At 35.8% G+C, this 22,421-nt stretch overlaps 1 protein-coding gene across 1 annotated transcript in view; it reads right to left on the bottom strand.

Moving 5' to 3' along the window:
- Positions 1 to 22,421, bottom strand: part of HMGCLL1 (3-hydroxy-3-methylglutaryl-CoA lyase like 1) — a gene marked incomplete at both ends in the record, with an annotated part of 78,689 nt that overhangs the window by 18,045 nt on the left and 38,223 nt on the right. The window contains 2 exons of the mRNA XM_084285281.1: positions 11,394 to 11,582; positions 16,063 to 16,126. Coding sequence (XP_084141407.1) covers positions 11,394 to 11,582; positions 16,063 to 16,126 — 253 coding nt within the window. The remainder of the gene's footprint in view (positions 1 to 11,393; positions 11,583 to 16,062; positions 16,127 to 22,421) is intronic.

Below are 22,421 nucleotides of genomic sequence, written 5' to 3'. Positions count from 1 at the left end.
GGAGGCTAAGAGGGGAGAATGGGACTAGCTTGCTAGGATGAAGCAGATCTGGGATGAGCCAGTGGGTAGGAAATATTTGTGTGTGGAAATACCATTTCATTTGTTATAGGTGTGTAAGAAGCAAGCAAGATATCATAAAACCAAAGGGGACAGGTAATAGCTGTGGAGAACTAGACTGGATTAGAGAGTGCCTATGTGATGCTGAATGAGGCACAAAAACAAACTTCAAGCCAATGAAAATTCTTCATTTTCCAGTCATCTTGATAATCTAGATTTTCTGACAGTGAATCCAAAACTGTTGTAAAATAACAACTTCTGATCTTTACAGTCATCTTGTCAAACCTACAGCCTACATGTAGTCTCGTGAAAAAAAAAAATAAACAAAGTACTACCTTTTTATGCATGCAATCCAGTTGAGGTACAACAGAAAAGTGCAGGGGGAATTTGACACCAGTGTGTCCTCACTATATTTTTATGCATGCTACAGCTCAGTGATTTCAGTTTTCTAGTGCTATATTTTCACAACTCCTAAAAGTACTAAATATTTATTTTAAATTGGGCTTAGCATTTTGAAAACTATTTTATACTAATTTGTTCTATAAACACCTGAAAACCTTTTTTGAAAAGCCTTCTTACATTTCCAGCATTTGGAAGTAATTTGTTTCTATTCCAAAAAAATGAATGTCTGTCTCTAACAGAAAGACCTGGATTACTGCCCAGTCCACTTCAGAACTGGATGATGCTGACTCTTAGTCATTTAAATAGTCAAGTTAAACAAGACACGGTTGGGATGATAGAAGGAGGTCTGTAAAAAGACTATTGCTCTGGCTATGTGGACTTACATCTAAAAAACAATGGCTAGGAAAATAGTAAAAGAGAGGAGAAAATTAACATAAGTGCCAGGGAAAATATTATGATTAGGTGATGTACATGTAAGAACACGGTATCTGTTCATATCATTCTCCTTTCTTGCCAGTGAGCTGCCAGCTCCACTTAGGAGCTCTATTTGCTCCACTTAGGCACTGAGGGAGACAAAGAATGGGAGAAAAAAAAAAAGAAAAAAGGAATTACACAGGAGAACAAAGGTGAGAGAAGTAGACAACAGCCTGTGCAAAGTACTGTCCTCAGATGAGCCTATAATCTGCTGGTTAAGTATCTAAATTACATCCTGTGCTATCTTGTATAAACCTTGTTTGCAAGCACAGTTTTCCAAACCTGTAATCAACTGGCAAAAGGTGAAATAAGACAGAACTCTCTACTCATGTTCTATGAATTCTAATTTCTTTCCATTTTACAAACTATAGTTCCAGATATAATAACTAACAAATGATGCAGAACAGCATCTGATGAAGAGCTAAGAATCATTTATAATAAATTATCTGAATCTGTTTATTTTTATATGCATAGAAGTGCACTCACAACAGGAGAAAGATGACCAGTAATGGAATAAATACTATGGTTCTGGATTTAATGAAACAAAAAAATACCAACGAAGCTGAAACGAGCATACCACCAACACTGCAGAATGAAATGTGCAACTGAACATCACTTACAGCATGGGAAACTCAGAAGTGAAAGCATTCAGGAGGTGATTAAGAAAGCTACAATAAAAAAGCATTCCAAGAAAAAAAAAAAAGTATAAGTAGGTCGGCGCAGAAAAAGAGGAAAGAGCATAAAGCATTTGGGCCAAACACATTCCTTCTATAAATCCATAGCTTCAGTGCTATTAGTACAGAAATTATCTTTGGCTTTAAGATAGAAAATTGTTAAAACCACTTTAGAATTTATTTCTCTAGTTGCTACAGTGATTTCTCCGTTCATATTGCATTTAAATCTAGAGTGATAAATCCATATGAGCTTGCAGAGACATACAAAGACATACATGGGTTTGCATGAGAAATTCAGGGTTTAAGAATGTTTTAAAAGACAGTTGAGGCCTGATTTTAAGCCAAAGGGAAGTTGCATCTACTGCTCCAAGTTACCACTAGTGAGAGAATTTGGAGACGAGGATAATCTATAACTGATGAAGGATCTCTTTTTCTGATTAGTATCCTGAAACAGAGAGAGTTGAGGTTTGTTGGTTCAGTAACTAGGGTTGAAAGCTTCTGAAATTCAATCATCATATTAGAAGCAGCTAGAAGAATGAAGATTTCTATTATTTGTTAATTGTTTATAATAAGCTAAGATTATTTTTTTAAAGATCATACAGGCTACCTGTTGGTATACTGATGTAAATACTTCTTCATCTTAGCACTCTGGTTGCTATTTCAGTATATAACAAAATACGTTATTACCTTTCCTATCCTAAAAAGAGTGAAAACTAAAAACTTCAAAAACTAAAAATCACGAAACGAAGTCCACTGTTCAAACTTTTTTTATTTTCCTAGCAATACTGTAACAGTTGTAATATTAGCAATGAGGAATTTATTTGTTAACTATCAGGCTATTAAGTTTTTCTGAAGCACAGAGAGAAAGATCAGAAACATTCAGCCCTTCAGAAACTGCATACTATGCACATCCTGCGAGAAACAACAGAAAGCAATAAAAACAGGGTTGCTCCTTCTTTTGTACTGATCTGAGAAAAGAGCAGGAGTGGTAGTGTCTGTTTATTTTCTTTCTTTCTTTTTTATTTTGTTGAAATTACAGGGAATAATATAAAACCAGTACTTATGAAAAAGGCCAAAAAAGAGAAAGAACAGAGAAAATACTGGAAAACATCTCTCGGATTTTCAGTATGAATGCTTATGTTTTCATTTTTTTCCCATATGTAGGTCTGATTTATTCATTTCTGCAGTATGCTTTTTCACTTACAGAAGTAACTAGCTGACTGCTTATAGTAGTAATATTATTTGATATAACACAAGTGTTTTTCTACTTTTCTAAAGTGCATACCCTCTCTTTAAGTTTTCTTAATAGAAACTTTGCAATCTGGTACCTTTTCACAGTTCACCTGCCATTTTCCCCCAACTTACCTGCTTTCAAATATAGTCTTACTCACTTCTGTTTTCATTCTTAAGGAGTTTTTCACTCTCTTCTTTCTTTTTTATGCAATGTATTTCTTCAGCTTAAACATCTAAACTTTTTAATTGCTAGTTTTACTGATGTTTTGTGTTGTTTCTATGAGGAAAAATGAATGAAAGGAAACAGAAATAAAGACACCAATTGGTGTTTGCTAAAGAATTTTTTGTCATTACTAATGGCTTTCTTAGTTTACTGACAAATAATTCAAAAGTATCATTTATACTTTAAACACAGAAAAGTAACACTGGTAACTGCTCTGAACAAACTAGCTCCTAGAGTAATAAAAAAGCTCTATAAAGACCTGTTTTTTAAACAACAGGCATGTTGTAACAAATAATATTTTACTTTACCTAAAATTAATGTATTCATATACTCCCAGTTTTGGTCCCAAACTTATTTCTTTTGCATGTCTTAGAGTATTAGACAGATTTACACTTAAAAAAATGTGCTAGCTATCCTGTTTCTCACACTGGAAGTCTAAAATTTCTAAATCTAAATCTAAAAAGTTTAATTTCTATACATTAGAGTGATTGCCCTTAACAGGAACACTATGGTACAGTAAATTACTCATATAAGCAGGAAAGCCTGGGACCCACAGGCCAATACTTCCACAACCCTGCTGATGGGTGCTTTACAGCTTGAAGAAATTCCGTTTTATAACTCCATTTGTTTCCTGCCATTTTGCCAACTTTCCACTTATTACATGACTCCACGCCTTAATATTAACTTCCAGTACAGAACACTGTAAATTGTTTTCTGACAAATCAAAGCATATGATGGCCACTGTATATCCTTTGTCTTCTTTGGCAGCAACTGCCTCAAAGAATTCCAGCAAAATACTGAAGCATGACCAGCCCTTCCTGAATCCCATTCTCAGTCAAGCTGTACTTTTTCTAATGTTTCCCTATCTGAACCTTGAAAATAGTTTCTGTAGCTCTCTGTCAAGTCTTCTGCAGTTTCCAATATATCTTGATTCATTTATAAACAGCAGAGGAAAATAAACCTGTGAAGTCTGCTGAAACCTCTCCTCTTCTATGCATTTCTCAAAACAAGAATGAAAAAAAAAAAAAAAAAAAAAAAACATTTTTGAAGATCCCAAAATATGTAAGTGTTTCATATGGTAAGTCTTTCCCAATCCACATTGAACTGCATAAATTCTTCAGAGTGCCAGGCTGTGCAGGAGAAAGGAAATGGAGTATTACATGGATTTGAATTGGCATGTATATGTATTTTGATCACTTGCCCACTCATATACTTTTTTATACTTTTTTTTTAGTTCAAAATTATATTCTGTACCAGATTTGAAATCTGTTTATAAATTACAATTTCAAAAATAACTTTTAAATCTGGACTTCATAAAAATAATTTGTACTTGTCTGATATTCTTCCTCTGTGTATGTTTTTTAGCATTTCACAAAAAAAAAAAAAAAAAAGAAAAAGAAAAAAAAAAAAGAAAGAGAGAGATGAGCCTTATTTCTGTTTCATAAATGAAAAACTGAGAAAAAGTGATGTGCACAGTGACATGTCAAGTCAGGAAAAGACAAGCCAAGATTTTATGTTTCCTGCCTCCTGTACCTCATTTATTCCATATAATACCACCCTGCTGGCTTAAAAAAAAAAATAAATTAATAAAAAAAAATGCCTTTACTATAATGTTGAAATGTTAACTTAACTATTAAAAATAAGTTTAGATGTAAATTATTTCAATGCTAGGCAATGGGCACCCCAGCACACAGAAGAAAATAAAACAATCCCAGTGGTAGTTAATGTATTATTCAAGCAAGAACTTTGGCAATATACAAGTTCATCTCCTCAATTACTATTTATTGGCCCAAAAAACAGTGTACTTCAGTTTGTTTAGCAACAGGCAAATATGGCTAGACTACCTTCCTCAACCATTAAGCTCATATTCACTGTTCCATGACAAATTCCTAGCTCAAGTCTGGTATGATGGCAATACACAAGGCTTCACACATTAGTACTTCTTAAGTATTAGCTATTAATTTTGAAATATTAATTATTAGTATTTCATAAGTATTTCTTACCAGAAAAAAAAAAAAATTTTTTTTTTTCTTTCTAAATATCATTTTGAATGTCCAATATTAGGTTGCTAACGAGTTAGATACGAGTTGAGTGACATAGGTGTATAAACAAATTTCTAGTCCTACCACAACTGTAGCCTATGGTCGCTAGGAAGAAGCACAACTACAAGTGATGAACGTGATGAGACTAGGAGTCAATGGTAGATAAAGGTGGGAGACCAGAGAGATTTTATGTCTTTATTCAAAGCTTGTGCATACTTCTCTGTTTTACAAGGAACAAGTGAAAGATGTGAAGTGGTTAAACCACTTTGGGCACATAAAAAGCAGTCCAAAATTTTGATCACCCAACATGGTGACCATTTATATCAGCACATAAATAAATGTGCATACCTGAATTAATGACACTTTGAGCTAATGCTCCTTTCTTTGTCCTCTTCTAACGTCTTTGTTTTGTTGCCCGGCATGCTGTGGATTTTTGATTGCCGTTTCATTAGAAAGGCAGAGAACTGATTTTTTTAGTTTTATTGTTGATGTTTTACTTACACCATGTCCTCATTACTCTCTGCTAATACAGCATTTTGCAACAGAGTTCAGCTAGTTTTTAAATCACCATTAATTTTGTGACCTTGTCTAAGCAGTCATACAAAAGATCACAACCTAGCTATGTTTTTTCATTATAATTATAAAAAAGGGGAATTTCAATGTAAATCCAGGAAAAACAGCTCGTTTTAACTTTCTGTCTTTTTGGAAATGAAATAGAAGCATGAAATGAGTACATAAAGCTCATGAAAACTAAACTATAGGAAAATATGCTTTTAAGTTCTTACAAAACAAAGTTTTGTAAAACTGTATTTCAAAAATTATCCTGTTGCTTCTTTTAAAATCTGTAATACTGTATGTATGTTTTAATGTATAAATTAGCAAAAACGTAACAAGTTATCAACAGAAACCCAAGAGCAATTGAATATTTATATGTGACTAGTATACAAACATAGCTGCTTTCTTCCCGCTCAGCCTCTTACCATTGCTATCCATACCATCATGCCATTTTACTATTATTTCTTTGTATTACTTCTCTATTTTATTCAGCTACTGTAATTTGTATGGCTTCTAGCTGTACATACAAGTCATTTACTGGGCTACACTAGCATGAGTACTGGATCCTTTAGTAGCCATCGAGGAAACTTATTTAGTAAATAAATTGGACAAAGCAAATGTGCAGGAATTGTCTTCAGGATACAAATGCAATTAATTTTCTAGAATAGAAATATTATTGCAGATGCTGTACTTAGTTGGAAATTCATCCTTTTGAATATAGTCTTTAGTTCCCAATGCTGTTAGGGCTTTGTGTACAACCAGACCCAATGAAATGTATGATTTAAATGAATGTCAATAGCTTGCCTCTCTGAGAGACAAAGCCTCCAGCCAGGCTCCAAGATCAAACCACATGAGACCTGCTAACTTGCCCAGCCACTGTATCTCCCAGTTCAACACTATCACCTGCTACTCAGAGCCATCCTTAAATCAGAAGATACTGGTTGCTGGTCCCTCCTCTAAATATTCAACTATCTCAAGTAGCAAGGACAGGCTGCTCCATGAAGGCAGGCAAGCCAAGAGCCAAGAGTCACAGCTAGGCCAATGGCAGCAACAACCTCACCAAAAAGGAGCCAGGAAGCTGAGTCAGTGAGTCTAGGTCAAGACCAGGTCTGGAGACAGTAACCAGGATCAGTCACAGTCCAGTGATCACTCAACAAGATCCTAGTGATGAGCCAGGTCCAAGGTTAAGCCAGAAAGTCAAGCCAGTGAGCAGGGATGAGGGGGGGAAACAAGGTACAAGAGTGGGTGCAAGCACAGCAGCAACATTGCTGCAGGGTAGCTCAGGTGAAAACCAAGCACAAAGGGCTCCAGGTTTAAAGCCACCCCTAAGTGAAGGAGGGGGAGCTCCTATAGAAGCTTCTTGGCAGGGATATCTTAGCAGTGAGCTGGCCTCTAACAGCTAGCTAAAGGGGCGGTCAGTGAGATGTTACTACAGGGAAACCAAACAACCACAAACAGCACATCCTGTATTTGAAGAAAGAGACAAGTCAGGTACTCACATCTTGGAGATGGTTTGGGGTGGAAATTTCATCTCACCTAAGGCTTCAAGTGTAAGTTTATAAGAACCATGGAAGAGGGGAATTTAAACCATAATCCCTTTTTCAGTTGCTTAACATAGGCTCTCCCATTTCAGGCTGCTGGCTGTTGTGAACTCTGTTCCCGTAACATAACAATCCTTGTTAATTAATATACCATGACCTTCTGCTACATGCAGATCCCTTTCCTGGTTCTGGCACTTCAAACTTAGCCATATCAACACCAACTGTATTTGTGTGAATCTAGTCCTTATTCCATATGTAAACTTGAGCCACAAAAATATGCAAGTTGGTTTGTCTGTCCAGCATGTACAGAAGGGGCTAGAATCTACTCGGTTAAGTTATAAAGGGAAGAGTTCAGCAGCCAGCCATTCCAAGTTCTTAATAATAATTATAATAATAATATTTAAAATTTAAGGACCTTAAAGATATTAATGAACAATATATATTTTTTTCGTCTCTTTACAGGGATATATTATAATGTCTATGATGAAAAACACCCTATTCTCAGACATGAATTTTTCAGCTGTGAAAGCTTAATTATAGGCTCGTTAAATTCTGTTTCTGATACTAAAGTGTGCATTTCATTTCAAAGTCCCTATTTTCTGGAAAAGGAAAGCACTAATATAAGCAATATTATTGGAGAAATCATCAAGACGAATCATCTTGTAGTGCCTAGTAAGGTGGAAATGATTACACACAGCAATAAAAATCCTTGCTCCTCTTATGTCATTGGAACTCGTTTTCTGTAAGTTAGGATTTGATCCCAGTAGTGTAGGGATCAGTTCATATCAATGAATTAAGTTAGTAATTCAAATTTTATAAAATTCTGTGAGATTACCAGTCAATTGTTTCATTCATTCATTGAGGTATCACTGCAGGGCAAAACACCTCCTTACCTATTCTACATATTCTCTTCTCATGTTCAGGCATGTACTATGAAAACAGACAAAGCTATTTCTGGCAACTACACAAGCTATGCAAAAAACAAAAAAAGAGTTTTATATCACTTCCATTAAAAAACTTACTCTTTCTTTAAATGCTACAGGGGTCAATTGTCAAGGTAACTCAAATCTCCTGAGATAAATGGTCTACCTTATTGAGGCCTCTCCAGCACAGAAGTTTTCTGACCCATCTTTTTACTCTTCCTTGGAGGTCTGTAACAATTTCCTAGAGATGTTTTACAACTTCTTTTAGCTACATTTTGTATTTGTCACATTAGCTAACCCACATATGCAATTTTACTCAAAATACCACACAACCTTTAATTAGATCACCACATCACTTCCCATTCTGTCTGATCCTCTTCCCATTGTCTCTTCAGTAAATTTTATACTCTGATATTTTAATACTAAGCCAGTTAACCAGGAGCCAATCGTGTTTCTACTTAAACTGTTTAATGTTTTGTAATGAAACATGACTTCATGTTCTTCACATTCTTACATAGATTCTCTTCATAAAACAAAGTGAATCTCTCTTTTTTCTTTTTATTTAGGCAATGCTTTCTGCCTATATGACTCGCTTCAGCAACTTAAAAAATTACTTATCCTTTAAAAGTTGGCTAATCTCTCTCCCATCTTTCACTACCTATCCTTTTGCTAAAACAACACACATAAAACTGAATACTAAAATTACAAGGCTACTTCCCTGCTAATTTCTTATACAGATACGGCCTGTCAGTTCTAGATGACTTTGGATCAGCCCCAAACAAAAGAAAATATTCTGGGTAGTATAATCCTGCATGGAACAATGTGATCTGTATAAAAAATTACTTACTGAATCACCAGCACCTCTTTCCACTCCTAGGAGATCTCCCTTCGAAGCAATGCCTGAATTAGTGTAGAGTGATTTGTGGCTTTCCAGCTGTCATTCATTAATTCTTAGGAAATACAATATACAATACAACAGTACTCAGTCTGAGTTTGTAGTTTGCAGTGTCTTAGGAATAGTGTAATTTGCCTGACGAATATTCTTGAAAATGTTTTTCAAACAATAATTGCAGACCATTATTTCGATAACCCCTCAATCACATTTCACTCCTGATGAAATATTGTGTCGGTCATACAAACCCATAAAGCAGGCAGGGTAAGGAATTCATCTATGGAAAATCTGGTTCACAAAACAGATTACTGAGTTGAAGACAAGGGTTTTCACTCCAGTACTTTAAACTACCCATTCATGTTTCTTTGGCAGAAAGGAAAACACAGGCAAGCCCGGCAGCAGGGACCTCGGTATTCTCATCTGGTTTTGGCATTTATAATCTAGCTGACCCGCAAAAGTTGCGCTGTTTTAGAAACAACACAACATAGCTATAATTCTCTGCTAGCTACCCAGTTTCTCTGAACAAAGCAACAAAGCCACTACTTAGAGTCAGTGCATGACCACTGAGATAGGTTGGGATGTGATGTCCTGGACCTGTGTGAGGATCCAAGAGACTGAGGATCCAAGAGACCTTCAGACCAAGCCAAGGAACTGCTTGCATAAAGCCAGTCAGAGAGACTGTGTAATGCCTGCTTCATCAAGGAATTTTGGCAAGATCGTGACAAGTTCAGGTCAGCCAAAAACACAGCACCTTCAGACATGCACTGTAGCAGAACCTGAGCACATAAGGAGGTTTTCTGATGGAAGCTTAGGCACTCATGGCTTCCCAGTAATCAGAGAAGACTCCACGAGGGATATGTTTTAAGTTTATTGCTCTCTTGAGTTTACATGTTAATTAGCCTGAACTGCACATTAGGTAACTAAGAGCTTTTTTCCCTTTTACCAAGTTGATTTAAGAAGTAAATATAAAGATAGGACCATGAGGTAAACATGAAATGAGTATTGCAGCAAATACCAGGGCTAACAAAGCATAACTATTGTTCAGTGTTTAGTGGGCACCATGACAGCAATTATTTTAAGGAAGGATTTAAAAAACAATGCTTCAAGTATTTTTATGGGGAACTCCTCCCATGCTCAGGGGTTTTCATGCTTTCAGCTATTACATCTGCAACTGAAGCTAACTGTGAAATTAGCAATTGATTTATCCCATGGTACATACATGCACATTTGCAACAGTAAAAGTGAGTAGGGGTCAATAGTGAATAGTATGAGTAAACGTTAGAGCCCTTTTTATCAAGTTTTGTGATTCAGTATTTAATCAAATACCATACTGAAACATTTCCATGTTCCCTCTTGTTGCTTGTATCACTAGCACTGTTAACACATTGCTGTTATTTCCAAACAACATAATATGAGCAGTGCCAAAATAACAAGTCAGAACAAAGGAAAAGTTGATATAATAAGTGATGGTATAACTTGCAAGGAGCATAAGATGCCATTAAATATAAAATAGAACAATACAGGCCTAACATTTGTAAACAGTTTTTGGTTCTGTAAGATTTAATAAAAATAGATCTCCTTAGGAATGCACATACATATGAAAGTATTTTTCATTAAGGTGATACCCTTACAAAAACTCCATTAGAATTTGTAGTCTATTTCTGGTATTGTGTCCTATTATAAAAAATATATGAACAGAAAGAGAAAAATATGGAAATTAACTATTTCTGATTATTTAGCCATGGATTTGAAATAAGATTAAATAGGATACAAATTGTTTCTCATCATATTTGGAAGATGTAATTCATAAACATAAAATTCATAAACATAAAAGCATACTATGTGTTAATAGTAGTAAAATTATCTAGACCACTCTGCGTACATGATCTCCAATAATTTAGGTTTATCAATATGAAATCAAGATGTAATTACACTATTTTACATTTAGAAACATTTGTAAAATAGACATTTTACTTTAGTGGAAAATGAATCGACTGATGTTCCTAGGAAAAGACATCAGAAAAAAATACTTTATCTCCCTTGTTCATGCAAAATATATGGGATATAATCATCATCACTGCTTCTTAGGGTTTTTGTATGGAATTGACATTAGTAAGTAGATAAAAATTCAGAACTGGATACTTTCAATTTCATGCAAGGTTGCAGAATATGTTTTGAAATTTTCTTGCAAAAACAATAGTTATAATATCTGTAGACAACTCAAAGTGTGAGCAACACTTGCTGAAAAGTTTAATGAGTGGCTCTTTCCTCTTCTACTGGTTTCTTTAAGGGTGGGATTTATTTATTTTTTTCAATTGTGCATTGTATTAAAATAAGACTATTGTTATCATATCTATAAAATAAGGACTTGCATTACCTGTATGGCTGTGAGTATATTGGCTAATGCCTGGCCATATGTGTCATGACAATGAACAGCAAGAGCACTCAGAGGAATTTCTTTCATAACAGCTTCCAACATTCTTTTCATACTTCCAGGAGTCCCCACACCAATTGTGTCCCCCAGGGAGATTTCATAACAGCCCATACTGTACAGCCGTTTCGATACCTGGTTAAAAAAAGAAACACAAAGAGGACAAGATGAAAGAGTGAAAAACAGGGTCCAGAACATACATTAGAAAGGACATGTTTCTCTATAGGTTTCAGTTTTTGTCACACTGAGTTGGATCTACATATCAGAAATCCTCTCTATTCATTCTTGAAAACTGTAACCCAAGAAAAATTTCCCATAGATCCTCTTCTTTTTAACTTTGTAGGTCTGCTTCTGTACATGAAATAGCCAATGAAGCCAAATCTATCAACTTGCTTTTTGACTCTCCCACAGAATCTAAATAAGCAAGATTTTACATTATGAATTAAGTTTCTGTCAAGCCCTTTCCCAACATTTTCCTGTCTCTGGGGATTTCCCAGCTGTTTGTTTTTCTTCATGTACTTTTCAGCTTACGAACTGTGCAGGGTAAAGACCTGCCCTTTTGTTTGCTTATTACACAGAGCCAAGCACATGGCTTAGCTAAGACAATAAATAATTAACAAGAAGCCTGATTTAGATTTGTCTTGGCACTGAAAACATCAATGAAAACTGAAGTTTTAACATACTGTAGTTAATATTAATTTTGCTTGCTTTTCACAAAGCCAAACATTAAAATACTAAAAAAAAAAAAGCAAAACTATAACACAATTAACATCCTAGTTTTTAAGTCTTCAAATTTTTCTTAATACCAAACATAGCCTTATGCTTACTTACAGAAATAGAGCCTTAAATGCTTCAAGAATTGTGTCTGCAAGTTCTTTGTGTGCGTATGAGATTTGAGGTCTGGCCCCATCATGTTTGTATGGAGAGACATACACTAGGCAGCACAGAATTATGTTTGCACATTGCTTTAGAAATTGAATGTAAAAACTTCCTATTTTAGCTTTGTCAAATTTATTTGGAAAGGGTTTCAACTTATTTTCACTTGCTGAGTATGTTTGTCCCCTTTAGCACTCCCCACTGTGCATCGATGATCCCAACAGGCCATTCCATTGGAACGGAATCCCAGTCTGGAAACAACTGTTTAGAAATGAAAAAATACAACTCTTTTCCAAGACGACTTCAGTTGCAGTGCACTCTCCTGTTAAATCAATTCCAAGGCTTCATCAGTGGGATTGCTGTGAATATGTCTGAGGAAACTGACAAAGTACTGCACTAGCAGTCCCGGAAGTACTGGATTAATATCACTGTTCACTTAATTCAAAGAACAGCTGAAAAAGAGCTTCAAGTGGTCTGAATTGTTCTGCTTAAAGCCTGTAAGTGCTATGACTATTGTAAATGTTGTAAAACTCCTTGTGCTTTACAGTCAGAGCCCCTGGTTCATATCAACATAAATTCCATATACACTTAAGAAAGAGACATTCACCAGATTGCAGAAAGGGATTCCATCTTGCAGCACATTTTTATATCATCAGCACATGGCAGGTGTTTAAGCTGGACTACTGTTGTAAGACAAAATAGATCATCTGCAGTTAGAGGTGGATTACCTCTATTTAATACCCAAACTTTAGTTTTTGTTTAAGATCAGGGTGAAAGAAGTAGACTTCTTTTTTTCTTTTTCATGTTCTTTTCTACGCTTGATTCAAACATTTTATAGGTGAGCATTTTAGTGATGGCAAGGAGGCTACATAAACTGCTAGAAATCATACTGAATTCGCTTATTTCCAGTGTTCTTTGGTCTTCTAGCTTTCTGAAAATATAGCTCTGAAAGAACAACAGGACACTTTGCTAACAAGCTGAGCAACATCACTGACTTGTCATGATCTAACCTTAAACTGACCCTTAAAAAGAGATATACATTTAATTTCAAGAAGAATGTGCATGCTTAAAAACTGAATGGGAGTTTTTCATACTGGATTTTCTACCCTACTATGGTAGGAGGCAGCTCATTAGTCATAGTTTTATAAGTTTTCAGTGTGGATTTTTGGGAGTAGGGCGGGGGAGAAGAGAACGCACTGTTTTGTCAGTGTAATCAAAATGTGATTATGAGGTTGCAGCATTGTTAATTGAATAGGTCCATGTTCTGCATTATTGGGCAGTTTTACTTTGCATCAGTTTTTTGCTGCTTCAAGCTGGTCACCCAACACTGCAGCCCCTTAAGCATGTGAACAATCCTACTGCTGCAAAGCATATTTAAAACTATCCTCTTAAATCAAATACAAAAGGTCATAATGTAGTTACAGATGGTTTTAAGTGAACAACAACATAAAACATGCTGCAGCCTTTGTGATTTAAGAGAAAATTTCCAATAATATAACAATATTGAAACAAGAATGGGTACATTTTCTATAGCTTGATCAGCAAGGGGAAATTACTGTATCATTAATATTTACATGAACTCACTGATCTAGGTTAAAAGGATGCTAAGAGGAGAAAGAAGCAGGCAGAAAGATAAAACCAAGTATACACCTGAAAGATAATGGACAACACAACTGGCTTCGAGGATGTTATCAACATCCTCGTTGCTTTCAACAACTTTCAAGCCTCATTTGCCTAAGGTGGAAAATAAAAAATCAGGGGAGGATAAACAGTTAAACAGTAACTCCACTTCAAGATGAAGATAAGTGATAAAAAGGGTTATGCAGTTTTATTTTAATTAATGATAAATGGTTTTTTTTGTTTTTTTTTTTTTTTAAATAAAGAATCATATGCATGTACCAGATGGATCCTACAAGTCAGAAGGCATCTGAAGTCTGGACTCACGAGATAACTGTATAAAATAGTTATGTACCTAGTAAGCCTGAAATGCATACAGGTTAATGATCCATCTCTCCCAACTGCTTTTGCTTCAGTTAAAGTTTTTGCTTTAAAACAAACAAACAAAAAAAACTGTTCACTGTCATTGACTGTGGAAAAAACAGTCTAAACCTGTAAACCTTTCAATCATAGCTGCTGATTACAATGCACAGTCACATGCTCTTGTCCCAAGAAAGATGATGACCCAAGAGGCAGCTCCCTGAAAGGGTTGAGCAACATGGCCAGTAATTTTGATAATTCTGATTCAGCAGAGGATGAGTGCAGATGTTCAAGTAAAACCCATTAACAGCTAATCAGATACTTCTATACAAACATCAGTGCTTGCTGAATCAGTGCCTGAATGAATAATTTACTGAGGTAGCTTTCATTCTTAAACACATACACAATGGTGTACAGGTAAAAGACATGCACTTGGATGAAGACATAAAATAAAATAGCTGCATGAGTAAATGTATGCAGGTTTGGAACATTAGAGCACTCCCACTGTCAAACTGAAAAGGAACCTTTTCCTGCACAAGGAGAGTAGTCAGTTTTTAAAAAACGAGCAACACATGGAAAGAAGCCTGTTGGGGAACATGATATTGCAGTAAGCAATTTACCAACAGCACAGCTGAATCTGTCATCACTGCTCTAACTAAAGCTGTGTCACTTCTAACTTTCACTTCATATTAAAACCAATTAATTTAGAAATACTGAGTACCTTCCAATTTAGCTATTTTTTCAAAGAGTGTAAGTATGTGTGGTCGCTGTGGGAGAAGCATTATCACAAGTTCCATCTGGAACGTATGCTAAAAGAAGATGCAGAAGAACAAAACCTGAAAGCCACACACAGAGAACACAATATATCAGGCAAATGTTGACGAGCTGCTAGTGCTACAAGAGAAAAAAATAAAAATAAAAATTGGAGATTCTGCTAGATCACCAAAAATAGGTGAGTAAGTGTAACAAAGAAGACAAGTCTTTCTCCAGGAGTAAAGTTGGTGTGTTCTGCCTTGTGCTGCTTGAATTCTCTCCCCACTTTCATCTTTAACGTCCATTGCACCCTCAGTGCAATCTTTGTCTTCTTGGAAAATATAACACTGGTGATTCACTCTACAGTCTTTTTAATCTGTCATCTCTGCTGTGAAAAAAAATAGACTAAGATATCTTTTTCAATTTCCTTTATTCTAAATGGAAAAAAGGGTGTGCAGAGGGAAGGTGTAGCTTATTCTATCACAGAAATATAATGAGTCAAGTTGTAGGAAATCTCATCACATTGGTGATGAGCTTTGGTTCGTGTGTTAGTCACATTACACTTGTATGTCACATGCCAGAAGCACAATGTTTTAGCAGTGGCTCTACTGGCACAGTATGCTCATGCCAGTGTAAAGCAGATTTAATATCAGTTTCCCTTTGCAAGAGGTTGTTGTGTTGGAAATCATCTCATACAATGTGGTCCACTGACATATGTGCTTGAATCTATTTCCTTAAGTATTTCCTTGCATTCTTGTTGAAGGAAATACCACATAATATTTTTCTCATGACTGATAACAATCGAAAAACACTGTTTTCCTTAGATTTGACTGCAGATGGTTGAGAAAAACTGATGCTGTACACCCAGCCTTAGCATTAGCTGCGTTTTGTTTGCTTCCCTTAAATGTTATTCATTAAAGAACTTTTTAGGATTAAGTAGATAACATTACTTATAGACATTTTAAAATGTATATTTATTTCATTAAAAAAGCCAGAAGTTCACTCTTACTTCTGCCACTTTAGCTGGTATGATGTTTCCTTCATACGGGCATCCCAATGCACAAGACACATACCTACAGCAAAAAGAACAACACACAAAGATACTTCTCTTTTATATGTACATATCTATATCCATACATGTTACATTCAAAAAAAAAAAAAATTAAGTATAATTTTGAATAGTTAAGCCAGTCAGTGCAGAATAAAGATCCCCATGAAAAGTTAAAATTATATCAGATGAAAATAACAGGTTTCCCAAAATTCTTTTTAAATCACAGAACAAAGTTTTATAGCTTTATTTATGCACAATGTATGTCACAATTTGTAAAGGGCTGACAATGCAGCCAAGTTAACTGTGCTGCAGGAAACTTTGATTTTTCTCAGTATTTCCTTTTAAGTTACAAGAGTCAGCTCAAGTTTTGCCTTGCCTGGCCCACACAAGGAATTCAGAGGAAGTACGGTATCATTTTCCTCCTTGTGCCAGCTACCTGGATCATAAAGAGCAGCAGAAGGACACAAGCAACTTACAACCACTTTGTCATCTCATCAGTAGCTAGAACTGTGGTGAACAGGGTAGCTTTAGCCCTCTGTATCTCTGCTGGCATTTGTGTGCCAGTGCCTCAGGAGAATTACAGTTCCATTGCAAGGTATGCCTTGGGACATGAAGAATCTGTGAGAACCTGTGTCTCTCAGCAGCTATCTACTCCACAAAGCACAAAAACTGGGAGCCACAACTAAGCCTTCATTGTTCAGTCTTAATGCTGTGTTAATGTACAATTTGGTTTAAATTTCCTTTTTTTTAATGACAATTAAAAGCCATGAAATTCCAATTAAGCTTCTAATTGTTTATCTTAAATTGATTAGAAATAGGATTAAACTAACCAGAAACATCCATTTGAAATCAAAATAAGTGTGGCTGTAGAGGGATTTACAACAGCTTCAAAGGCAGGCAGAGCCCCATTCCCAGTGGGAGGTTGCTCAACTGCTTAATAGGAGAACAAGAGCCTTCATCGATCCCTTGTCATTCCCCTTCCCTCAGCACTGAAGGATATAATGTAAAATTATACACTGTATAATGCAAACTGGATTGAACAGATGCCAGTTTGTATGTAGTCAAGGTCCACAGGGTAAAGAACGTATTGTTTCTTTGCAGCTGATGGAGAAACTGATTGATAGAATGTGAAATCAGGATGAGTAACAGGCAAAAACAAACTGTGAAAAAATGTCAGCATTTTAATGCATAGAACATATTCCATCCCTTATATGAAGGTATGCTGTTGGCACACTGGAACCAGCAGTAAGAATGAAGCAGACCCTGAACCTAAAAGGAACCTGATTAGCCCCAACAAAGAAATGCAAATTAATTTTATTTCCACAAAAGTGATTGGGTCCATTACATCCTGCTCATAATTTTAGCCCAGATGCCTACTAGGCATGATTTCAATTATCTGTATGTTATTATGAAAACCGGGTTTTTCAAACTTGGCCATACACTTCATTAAATATCCCCTGATTTACATGTCACCATTTAAGGTTTAAAATTCTCAATTTTCTTATCTACATAAAAGAGTAGCTACTTTTAACAACTAAGCACAGTCCTGCTTTTCAGTGACACAAGTCTGAAACAATTCAAGATAATTTCCTTAATTTTTTTTGCATACCCAGAGTTTTTCAAATGCTACCAAGCATGAAAAAAATTAGAGCCAAAGGATTGGTTTTTACATAATACCATGGTGCCTAGAGCTAGTGAACACAGACTTGTAATGAAATTATTTTGTAACATCAGCCACAGAACTCATTATGAAGTGAGCAAGAACAGTACTAAATACAAAGTAAATGCAAAACATACAGTATGTATGCACATGTTCCCTTTAATTACATTTATCTGACATGTTCCTAACAGCTATATGTATTAGATCAGGTAGAACTGAATTTGGTAATGATAATGTGGCATGAGTGACATCTGGAATGGGGTAGGGCAAACAGAAGTAAAAACAGGCCAAAAGGTATCTATAGAGCAAGGATATACTCCCTGTAGTTCACACCAGCTAGCAGAAACTCGCCTGAGCTCACATAATTCAGCTGCGCCTACTGAGGTATGAAAGTATGTGGTGACCGTAGGAATCTGCCTTCTACAACATACAAATCTGTTTGGGATTATGAACTCTCTGCATGCTTCTACCATTGTGCCTCGCCTGACATTTTAAACAAGGAAAATATGATAGATATAATCTAACTGGGCATCTGATACTACACTGGAGAAAACAGGGATTACTAAAAGAATTAGACAGGTAAAGGACTTCCTACCAGAGGGAACAAAGTCCTGTAGAGAATGAACGAACTGTTTTTAGTAGAACTTGCCAAGGATGAGTTGGGCAGAATTTTGTTTAATATTTTCATTTAATGAACTGTCATAAGAAGTGTGATGATAACAGTAAATTTTTTGATACTGTCATTACAAAAAAAGCACTGGGATTTGTTGAAGGACAGACAGGATCAACAGAAATGGGACTCGATAGCAGTGTCAAAGGAAGTGAAATGCCTAATATGAGGCTGTAAAACTGTGAAATGCACTCCAAAAATATAACAGGATAAGCACTTTTAGTAGAGAACATAAAATATGAATTCCATTTGACAAGTTCTTGTTATGTTCTTATTGGAAATAGCAGATACAATTTGAGTCATTCCTAGAAAAAGTAATACAAGCTGGAACAGATGCCAGTAAGAGCCAGCACAGCTAACAGCAGTACAGAGAACCTATGATATGAAAAAAGAAAATATGCATGCCAAGGTGAAAAAGGGAATATAATCATTTATCTGCTCTGAGCATTTGCCAAGACATCCAGACTTAAGGCAGCTCTGGGTGGGATGCTTTGTAATTGCATTTGTGTGGTTCCAAATTAATAAACTCAAGTAAGAGGAGGTTTTGAAGGAAAGTTATCTGCTATATGCAGATACATTTGGCAGCTACATTTTCTTTGTGGTGTATGAAATAACCCATAAGGCATAAAAAAGAATCCAGACAAAGCAGAGCCCCAAGACCTCCACCCACACCCCTCCAAAATAGGTTTTAGAGACTTTGAAGAACATGGTGAAGAACCACTTGGAAAGAAGAAAATGAACAAGACAGCCATAGAAAGCAACAAAGGACACAAGTTTAAAGAAGAGCCTGGTCAACTGCAGCAAACACTACTGACAAGTCGAGAAGAATAAGGATAGACTACTGTTTCTGAGATCTTGTCATCAGGGAGTTTGGTGAGAGCTGTTGCAGTTGCAAGCAAGGAACAGAAGCCAAAGTGTAGGAGTTATAGGAGGGAATCACAGAAGAGGGTCTGCAGACAGTAATTATAAACAGCGCCTTCAATGAGCTTAGGAATGAAGCAGAGATAGGCGATGAGATATGATATGAAGAACCAAGTGGGGTCAAAGGTGCAATTTTTAAGAGGCAAATGCTTGCTTCTATTGCAATGGAAAAGAGCCAGAGGACAGCAAGAGGTTAAGAAAGAGAGTAAGGGAGGGGAGAAATAAGAGGAAGAACAGAACATGGGGTCACTGGGGCAAGTAGAAGGGGTACAGATGGGAAGTAGACAAGAAACTCCTGCTGTTCTGACAGTGGAGAAGGAGAAAGCATTATGGGAGGTGAGGAAGAATAGTGACAGAAGGAAGGGCATACTGTATCTATTTTTCCTTAGGAGAAAAAGCAAGAACTTGTGTGAAGAAAAGCAGAGGGGAAAAAGAGGGAAGAATTTGAGCAATGAGTTGCAGAGGCAACTGGGATTTAATTTGGGATTTAATATTCTCCAATTAAGCTGGAGAATACAGCTGTTTTCTAAAAAGATGGCAGGACTGAAAGAAAAAAGGAATTTGTAATGAAAAAGACTGTCTTGGTCTCGGAATATTCACCAGAGACACTCCTTAGTATGAGAGCAGAAGCAAATATCTGGGAGTTCACAAACCAGACTTTGCAATGGAAGTGTTTAATTCTAAGTATGCACTTAAATCTTTGCTGAATCAAGGCCAGGCATTTTAGTAGCTTAACTATGTCTTTAGCATGCTGTCAAGAAATAGCCCAAGCAACCAGAGTAGAAAGAAGGGCTTGCAATATGTGGAGGTATCTATAAAGCTGCTTTAGGAACACATAGGTTGATGCTGTTTCTCTCACTCAGGTTGCGTGAAATCAGAATTACTCTCTTCAGTAAAAAAAAAAAAATAAATAAAAATAAAAAAAGTGATAAAAAGATCTCTGCTTCCTTCACCTGGCAGGGGTTACCTAGTCTCTTGCCTGTTTTCCAGATTTCTCTGCAGGTGAGTATGATTTGATCTTAATGATTCTATGACTCAAAAGATCTTCTCCTAAATTGTTTTCTATGAATATAATAACAATTAAGAAATAAAACCCAACAACTTTAGTGTGTAATATTCTGGATAAAAATGCTGAACAGCCTCTGGGGATGGGGAGGGATAAGGAAGAGGAAGAGAGTTTTCAATTTCTTCCAATAAGCCAAAACCAAATTGCAGAGCTCCACAAATGGAACGTAAGACAATATCAGGTCCCCAAGATCAAGGTCACTAGGAATGGTGATAATCACCACACCAGCCCAATGACTGTGAAGTGCAGGATATGAAACCACAAACAGGGTAAATGAGCAAACTTTTCATAACCAAAGTGTTAAAAGGAAAATGAATCCAAGCAGAAACTGAACTCCATGTTGTAATCAGCCCTTTGTCAGCTTGTTTCAGCAAGAGTTCCAGAGCCAGATCCACAGCTGCTACCACAGCTGGAAGCACGGAGCCTCCTGAGAAGCCAGTTGCAGACTCAGATGCTGCTGTTTCCTGTTTATTATTATAGTGTAAGTTCGCATATAATTTACCATGTTCACTGCAGATGTATTTATTTTTATTGGATGTTCGTGCTAAAATGTATATGCCTATCATTTGGTGAATTCATAATATGAAGGTTGATCTGTCTCTTTGCAAAGGAAGACATTTGTTAGAAACAGGCAACCTTTACCGCAAGGAGAGGGAAATACAAAGAAGAGAGGAGGTAAAGGAGATTGATTCTTCCAGAAACACAATCTCCAAGCCAACCCCAAAATGTGTAAATAAGTCCAGAATTTCTTTCTGCACCTGATTTAAAAAATAAAAATATCAAAAAATAGCTCTCACTTTATGTGCTTTTCAAAGTGAAAGCCTATAGTATTCATTAGTAATTTTAAGATGCCTAGAAAACACCACCAAATTCCAAAAGTGACTTCTCTAAAAACAGAAGAAAACAGTTACTATAATGAAGGGGTCACTTAACCACTTCAGGTTTGATACCTATATCCATGTGGCAATCAGTTACATACTAGCAAACACACTATATTGTTACCTCATAATTTCATATTAACATTTCATATTTGAATTTCCACTAATACTTTCAAGAAAGAGGGACAATTTTTAATTACCGCAGGTATCCTTTTTTAAAAAATAAATAAATATATATTAAAGGAAAAGCTATTCTGGTCCAACAGTAGTATTTTTTTTTACAGGCACATAAAAATTGAGTAAAAATTGATAAAAAGCTGTTCCTAAGAAAAATCTCTCCTTTTATATAGTGCAATCATCCAGTATGATAAATTATTATAATGGCTCCTACACCATTTTCTTAACCTGTGCCCAGTACAGCAAATGCACAAAATCCCACCATGCTAGCAATCTCTGAATTCTCAAACTTCTCCCGGGGACTGTGACCAGCTGGCTTAATACCGTGCAACCCTGTACTTGTTTACCATTCACACATTAAAATGTTCTGCTTCCAAGGAAGTCTATTAAATGTTCGTCTACATTTTGTTGTTCCCACAGTCTCAAGTATAAGCTCACTTATAGTGACATGAAGGTGTTAAGCTGGTTTTACTAACTTTCTAAAGCAGCAATAATACAAATCTCCCTGTTACTTATATAATTGTGACTATGCTACAGAACATAATGTAGTCTAACAACAGTGGTTTAAAGCACTGCAAAAAAATTAAAAAACATGTGTAGTCCAGCCCTATATATTCTAGAAAGTCAGAAAATATGAGGTTGAAGTTTCTGCCTGTATTTGTAAAATACACACAGCTTTAAATTGCATTGATTTGTGCAAAACTGCATTGTTAAGAGTTTATCTGATGGTACTTCTGAGTATCCAGCCAAATGACCTGAATTAAGGTATCTAAGATGAACTGTAAAAAAAGGAAAAATGGCATTATTGAACTGAATTAAGATCAAATTGTCTTGATAATCAGAAGTTTCGGATAATTAGAATGTTTCTTTATTAACAAAATAAACTTTGTTATTTCCAAAATTACTTGATATAAAGTATATTAAAAGAAAACTGATACATTCTTT

This window comes from Netta rufina (assembly GCF_964035555.1).
Source record: "Netta rufina genome assembly, chromosome: 3".
NCBI classification, from domain to species: Eukaryota; Metazoa; Chordata; class Aves; order Anseriformes; family Anatidae; genus Netta; species Netta rufina.
Note: the sequence above shows the minus strand (reverse complement) of the source record. Positions and strands in the feature narration are given on the sequence as shown.